The sequence below is a fragment of the Amaranthus tricolor genome, chromosome 9 (genome assembly GCF_026212465.1).
Source record: "Amaranthus tricolor cultivar Red isolate AtriRed21 chromosome 9, ASM2621246v1, whole genome shotgun sequence".
NCBI classification, from domain to species: Eukaryota; Viridiplantae; Streptophyta; class Magnoliopsida; order Caryophyllales; family Amaranthaceae; genus Amaranthus; species Amaranthus tricolor.
Genome location: NC_080055.1, coordinates 23977359 through 23986309, shown reverse-complemented (window position 1 = coordinate 23986309; position 8951 = coordinate 23977359). Strand labels below are relative to the sequence as shown.

General features: G+C 26.5%; 1 protein-coding gene across 1 annotated transcript; it reads right to left on the bottom strand.

The window, feature by feature from the left end:
- Window positions 1–1421: 1421 nt before the first annotated feature.
- LOC130824187 (uncharacterized) lies at window positions 1422–5230 on the bottom strand. The gene is made up of 3 exons (XM_057689084.1): window positions 4751–5230; window positions 2970–3505; window positions 1422–2003 (listed from the first exon to the last, which is right to left on the bottom strand). The coding sequence occupies exons 1-3, from the start codon at window positions 4913–4915 to the stop codon at window positions 1901–1903; spliced, it is 804 nt and encodes a 267-aa protein (XP_057545067.1). The 5' UTR covers window positions 4916–5230; the 3' UTR covers window positions 1422–1900.
- Between the last annotated feature and the right edge of the window lie 3721 nt (window positions 5231–8951).

Below are 8951 nucleotides of genomic sequence, written 5' to 3'. Positions count from 1 at the left end.
TTTAAATTAAAACTTTGCATAAAGATTTAAAAACGATTCAAAAAATGATAAAATTTAAATTTTAAATTATATGTATGATATTAAAAGAGTTGAAATTTTTTTAAATTCGCGTGGTGAACTTTAACATCCAAAATTTCCTTGTGGTAGATAAAATATTAAGTTTTTGGTTAAATTAGTACTTATTTTAACTGAATTTGAAATATGTGATCAATTAAAGTGATCACGACAATTTTTTTAAAAAAAATATCATTATGTTAAAGTTAAAAAAAAAATTCCGGCCTTGTGTTTATCACATGGAATGTTAAAAGGCCAATGTCACTGCGTGGATTAAAAAATTAATTGTATATCACGTGGAAAAGTCGAAATTTTAGGATTAGCACATAAATAGAAAAATTCGAATTAAAAGGTGGTGTGACAATCAATAGTGACGCGGTTAGAGTTTATACTCTTGAGTCTTGACCGTTGCAATTTTTGCTTACATATGGTACAGATATGAGAAAACAGATGTTAGATTAGATGTACTTTCCCTTGGCTCTACATAATCGCATCGCCCTAGTGTGAATCAACTGTCAATTTACTTGCTTATTCAAAGTCATGTATAGAAATATAGAATACAGATAGTTATGGGTCCAAGAATATATTAGACCCACCTTAAATCCCTTCTTATTTATAGGTTTTGAGTTCGGTTCAGTGTCTAAAAATAAATAGAATAAGGGTTTTTAGACCCAGATTCAGACCCAGATTCAACTCAGACCCTCTCTTTAGACTCTATCTATATCCGATTAATTATATTACACAACTCAAAATCAACTTTAAATTCGTTCTAAACATGATTCTATATTTATTTAGACTCGGTTTAGCTTTATATACAATCTATAAACCCATTATAGTATTAATAAGATTCATTTAGGATCCGTTTAAGACCCTAGACCAGTCAAATTCGACGGTATTTGGTCTGAGTCCAAATTTTCATACTTTTAGGGTCTGGATCCAAGTATGAATGGACTCGATCCATGATCATCCTATTGTATTACTATTTAAAATTTTACGTACTACAATACTCTTATGTTTAAGAATCAAGTCTTGTCTTTGTTGGAGCAAATAATATTTTTTTCAGATAAGGTTTTAGATTCGTTTCCGTTGTCTTTGTACTCATGTGAGTCTTACAATTACACTATAATAATGCAAGTTAGAGATGGTATTAACATTATCGGAATGTATGTAGTTGGTGTTTCTTTTTAAACAAATTCACCAATCGGTATGCAAAAAATAAATTATATTCACTTGTTGTTTATAATACTGTTTATATATTCTTTGCAACTCAAGCAATTAAAGTAAATAAAAAATAATTAGATTTATTTTCAGCAATTATACATATTATTACATTAATTGAGTTTATTCAAAACTAAACAATAGATGAATTTATTTTCAACAATAAAAAGTCAGTTTATCATTGACAATTTCGCATACTTTTTACACCAATATAAGGGAAGAAAAATTTGAATTATGATCGCATAAATTGTTTATTAGTGACTAAAGATAAAAAAAATACATATACTATCTCAGTTGAAGAACAAGTACTACTATTCCTTATCTCAGTTATCTAATTATTTCATCTGAGAATCATATTTTATCTTATCTCAGTTGAAGAACAAGTACTACTATTCCTTCGGCCTACCTTTTAATAAAAAATATTTCTAATGTGAAATGTGGCAATCTTCGGAAACTGTACTAGTTGGAGTTTTACTTCATTGGATTTGCATATACTAGTACTTTTTCCACTTTATTATACATGCTACTGATAGTGACATTTTTCGCATAATATATCACTAGGATACGAGTATTTCAGAAATGGAGAAAGTATATGAAATTGTTGCACAATATCTAGTAATCATCAATCTTATCTACCAGAAGGCAATACAATATCAGAAATAGAATTTGGTTTAGTGCCTTCCAATAACGAACACTGTAGGTTACTCGAGTCCTCTGACCAAATACTTCGCCTGAAACCATATAAATATTTCAAGCAAAGAATTAGTATATAGTAGAATTTGGTGTTTTCGTGTTGACACATATATAGGATTTTAGCAATATTATGACAAATATACATCATTAGTTTGTCATTTTAAATTTTCCAAGTATATTGTAAAAGTAAGATTCATTACTATTACAGCCAATTTGATTAACGGTACTAATTACTGGTAATGAGAATAATTTATAGTGTAAGTTTTCATGATATGTATCATGTTATTACCATGATAATGAAAGCTTGATCATTGAAAAAAAAAATTATCCACAATTTTTCATCACCACATAATACCACATGTTAATTGGTAATGTAATAGAATGAATTTTGGGAACAAAATGAGCTTCTTGAAGAAAAATAAGTATGATAACTAAATTTATCGAGACATATACTTACCAAATTACACTAACATTCCATTATTATTTCCACCATTGAGTACCAATTCTCAAACAGTACGTTAGCATTTTAAATTTCTTGTTTCAATTGGGTTGATAAGATACTATATGTAGCAAAATTAGAGGTGTTCAACGGGGCGGGGCGATCCAACGGGTCAAGAGTCAGGTCATATTTTAACGAGTCATTAGCGGGTCGGGTCAATAACGGGCCTTGGTGTAAAGGGTTGGGTCAGGGCGGGTCGGATAATTATAAGAATTAATTGCGAAAAAAATTTTAGCACTTTTTTTTTTTTTTTTAAAAGATATTATTATATACATAAGTGGATCGACCCAACGGGTCATAAAGTATAATAAAAAAACTATTTTATTAACTTTTAAAAAATGGGTCAAAGAGAGTCGGATTTAAATGGGTTTTGACCCGGCTCGGTCAGTTTAACTTTTGACATGATCCGCCCTGACTCGGACCATTTAAATTTTGACCCTCCCAACCTTGATCCGGCCCGTTAAACACGTCTAAGCAAAATTAAGTGGTAACAATAGTTACTTACACAGAATTAGCAGCGGATTCAATATCAGCAATACGATTCTTATTCTCAAACAAGTCACGACTATGAAGAAACCTTGGAGAAGAGCTAGCAGTATCCAAGAAATATAGCAAAACAGCCATCAAACAACTACAACCCAACATAGCAATAGCCCCAAATATCCACAAAAGAAGAGGAAAAGAGAAGTAAAAAGCCCGCAAGCCGAGTGACCAAAATAAGCAAGCGCGGTTCAATTGTTGGGCCACATACTCGATAAACTCTTGTCGATCTTCGCATTCGTACGAAGGTACATTGAGCAAGAAACTAACATGAGCGTAGTATCGGGTGCTCTGCATATTGCAGAAGAAGGCTATAAGGAAACATACTAATACTGAGAAGTATTTGGATGTGTGGATTGTGAAAATTAGAGAATTGTTTGAGCTGCTAACTACGGCACTAATTAGGGAACTTAGTGTTATTGCTATTGTTGCTAATAGTGTTGATGCCATTAAGTTGTTTCGTATGGTTTGTACTGCCAATACTCCGTTTTTTCCTGGTTCCTGCACGTTATGTCAAGATTTTAGTTAATTTGAGTTCTAAATATAATATTAGAAGTTAATGTAATAAGAGATTATGTGTTTGATTACTATTGATACTCGCCTTACTGAAGTTGCTAGACTACATTGTTTAATTGAATTGCTTATGAAAAATATTTGAAGTGCTAGCTATTGTTACAATTTTATAGATGTAATTGTGATTCTCTGTCATAGAGATGGGTAGATGATGAGTATGAATATGACAGAGGATATGTCACACCCGTCCGCCCATTTTGCCATCTCTACTGTTATGCATCCATTCCAAATATTTTAGTACTATATATTACTTCTACAAGCAATCTTAACAAAACTAATTGCATATGTCGTGATGTATGCTTGACTACAACAACGTAACAATTATTTGTCTTAGTTATTTTATTATATGTATCTTTTTATGATGATAGAATCGGGACTACAATATGAAATTGATGCATTAAGTTTTAGAGTATGTCCACAAATAGATAATGCAACCTAACAATTCATTAAAAAAAAACTAATGGTGATGTCCAATGATCAATTCATTTATTTTTAAAATTGTTTGAAAGGAAATGTACGATTTAATTATTTCAAAAAAGCTACACTTTTTCTAATTTTACGATCTCTTTTAGAATTGATTCATTTTTTGGCAAATATTACAACAAAAATTATGATATACACCTAATTTAATTAAATTTAGTTTTTAAATATCATCAAACAAATTAAAGCTTAAATAAGAAATATTTCTTGCGTTCATTTGAATTTACTACTGAAATTGACATTTTTCCTCACAAAATGTCACCTTTAATAGCAAACTCAAAAATATAAACAATGAGTAACGCATAAATTACATTGTAAGGTTGAATTCAATTCTCACCCAACTCTCCTCTTTTTTCGTTTACCCAAAATAAATAAATTCTAATCAAACTTTTTAAACAATTCACATATTGAGATTATTCTCAATGATTGATAACAAAGTTGATCTAACATTACATCTAACCTTAAACATAACATCATTTAGATTGAAAAAAAAAGATGGGAGAAATAAACTCGCGGACATATCCTTTACATTTTTAAAAACCAAATCATTTCAACAACGATAAAATCAACAAAAAAATTTCGTACATACTATCGTTTCAAAAATGTAGATCATAATCAAAAATATACTTCTATCAAATGAAAAGGAAAATAAGTAAATAAATAAATAAATAAAAAGTGAAAAAAGGGACTAACTTTCATCATATGGTGAACCCATTGGTAACGGCTGAAAGAATTAAGACCAATGACGGTTGTTGTTGGACGCCTAATTATGGTAAATAGAAGCCAAATATGGTATATGCCCAGCACTAATAATCCTGCTGGAACTAATACATAATCTAAGTACATTTCTTCCATCATTATACTTACTTATATATTTTTTTTACTCTTTCTGTTCTATTGAAATTGAATAAAAAAAAAAAGTAAATAAAAGAAATTGAATCGAAGAGAAAGAGTTTTTACTCTATGAATCTGGACATATGAAGGGTTTTATAGTAGTATGACAATTGCTATTGAAAGTTGCAATTGGTAACCATGATCTAGCTTTTTTTTATTATTGTATTGTATATATGTTGAAGGTTCTTTATTTCATTTCGACATGGTCACCAATTGGCTCTTTTGCTCATGAAATAGACAAGACGGATCACCTCCAAGTGGCCATATTTGCCATTCTATCTTATCATTTGTATGTCTCGTGACTTTTGCAACAATTATATATTTCATACAAACTAACAAAAGGAGCAGTCCGTCTTGTATGAGACTATCACGGTGAGATGACTTTAAAACAGGATGTCTATAAGTTAAAAGTTTTTATTATTGAGTTGAGCTATTTAACCCAAGTATAAGGCATGTCTCACGGTAAAATCGTCTTATATAAGAATTTGTGTAAAAGGAGAAATGAGATAAAAAGATATGTAATTTACCTGATAAATGGAATAAAATTGTAAATGAGATAAAAAAAATATGTAAATAAAAATTAGAAAAATAATGTGAATCACAATAAAAAAAATAAAAATATAGCAAAATAAATAGGCTAAAAAAAAAGGGAGTAATAAAACTACAAAAATTATAAAAGCAAATGCAAGATTCCCTTTTGCATTTGCTTGCTTTTTCAAAGATGAAATTGATTCTTGTAGATGCTTTGCTTTTGCATTTGTGTCCTTATGGCATGTGGGCCAAGTATTCATATACTTTCTCAATTCTATTATCATATGGACTACATTTTATATTCGGGTAGTCTCTTGAGAAATCGTCTCTTTTAGAGATTGTTTTTTTGAGAGATGTCTTTTAAGCCCAACCCACTAAAATTTAATGGCTATTTATATTATTTTTAACGCCTACTTATCGTATCCTTAATACCTACTCACAATATTTTAAATGGCTACTTATATTAGTTTTAATGTCTACTTAAAAATTTAAAAAAATATATATTGAACCGGCCCAATTAGTCTCTCAAAGAGACCGTCTCTCACAAGAATTTGTGTTTTATTTTTCATACAATATAGTGTATTATTTTGGTTATATATATTTTAAATTATTTATAATCGAAAATTATAAAAAAAATATTTTAAACATATTTAATTAGAAGATTAAAGCAAAATTTTATTTGACTATATTTTTTTAGATGTTAACATTCGGAACAAAGGCGGTGTACATCTTAAGTGGAGCATATGTGGATGCTGATCTATATTCTTTTTTCTTTTTTGCATTATCAAATTGAATTACTTGTGATTATTGTGATCTATGGATGTTGATTGTTATTCAATTAGACTTGCTATACGTCGCTGACTTTGGGATTAAATATAAAAATGTAATATTATAGTCTCACAAGTATAATTTGAAAAAGCCTGACGACTTATCTACAATTATATATCAAAAATAAATTTTAACAAATAAAATGAACAATTCACGTAATAGGATATAATAAAGTATGAAATTATTATCATTGATTCAATTATATTCATTTTTGTAGTTGTATATGTAACAATAAATAACTAATGAAATGATGATTATAGTTGCTCACTTAGCAAAAATGAGTCACCAAAACTTGCGACCAAACAATTATAAAGGATATTAAAGTCGCGTGAAGCGACTCATACCATTTGTCCCCATTTAGTCGCCTACTGGCGATCAAATTGAGTCCCAATGACCTATTTAGTCGCCAAAGCTTACCTAACGGTTATAATGCAATTCTTAGTCACCAGTTGACGACGCTAAAATTTGTCCCTAACTGGTTACTGTTGGAAATATAGGCCTTTTTTAGATCTTTACAAAGTCTTCTTATGGCTATAATCATCAACACACATTAGTGATAATATGTATAAAATTTGTACATTAGAAATGTGTTTAGAGTTGTGTTTGGCATGTGTTTGATATGGAAAGGTATGGTGTGATACGAACGTATCATTGCATTAAGAAAGATATTTTCGGACTATCCTAAGTGTAAATAGACGGGACTTTTCAAGGTTAACACACCCACTAATAGCATTGTACACTCAACGGTCATATTTCAACCTCATTAACCTTAGTCGAAGAGCTAAATATGATTTAATAATATTAAATCACCCCCATGACTAATAATATAGTTGTTGAAAGCATTAGTATGGAATTAATTGCACGAGTGGAAAAAAGCTTATATGCTGCGATTTTATCCCCGTTATATGCTGCGGTTTTGACTCGCAACACTTTTGATAGTAGCATATGACACAATATTATATGTTGCGGTTCAAATCCGCAGTATATAAGAGACTATATGCTGCGGTTCTACTAGAACCGCAGCATATAGTCCACACACATTTTTTTTTTGTCTTTTCGTTTTATATTAATTCGCTACTAAATATTAATAACTATATACATAATAATTATTACACTAATAATCATTCCATATTTCCGCAATCATCATCCAAATTAATCATCACTTTTATATATATATATATATATATATATATATATATATATATATATATATATATATATATATATTATATACAACTCAAAATTAACATATAATAATATATATTTTACAATAATTGTAATTTACACATACAATTGCGAAAATATACACATTTACAATCTAACAATGTTATATATATATATATATATATATATATATATATATATATATATATATATATATATATATATATATATATATATATATATATATATATATATACATATATATATATATATATATACATATATATATATATATATATATGTATATATATATATATATATATATATATATATATATATATATGTATATATATATATATATATATATATATATATATATGTATATATATATATATATATATATATGTATATATATATATATATATATGTATATATATATATATATATGTATATATATATATATATATATATATGTATATATATATATATATATGTATATATATATATATGTATATATATATATATATATATATATATATATATATATATATATATATGTATATATATATTATATATATATGTATATATATATATATATATATGTATATATATATATATATGTATATATATATATATGTATTATATATATATATATATATATATATATATATATATATATATATATATATATATATATGTATATAAGTATATATATATATATATATATATGTATATATATATATATGTATATATATATATATATATATATATATGTATATATATATATATATATATATATATATATATGTATATATATATATATATATATATATATATATATATATATATATATATATATATATACATATGTATATATATATATATATATATATATATATATATATATATATATGTATATATATATATATATACATATGTATATATATATATATATATATATATATATATATATATATATATATATATATATATATATATATATATATATATATATATATATACATATATATATATATATATATATATACATACATATATATATATATATATATATATATATATATATATATATATATATATATATATATATATATATATATATATATATATATATATTTACAATCTACTAATACCTTACGCAAAAATTCAATTGAAACTCAACGATCTAACTTGGCCTTCATTTCATTGATAACTTGATGCACGTCAAGGAACGCAATCTAACACTGTAGTTACATAGAACACAAAACATAAGAAATTTATTGTGCATACCAAGCTTAATATTACAACAAAAATAATATGCCTTAAACTTTAAAATTCATACTTATACAACCTACTACAATTTGCAACCAAATACAACACAATTTCAGTATGCCTTAAACTTTAAAAGTCATACTTATACATGTACAATACTATAATTCTTATTTATATTATATATCCATAAAAGCACTATACTTTA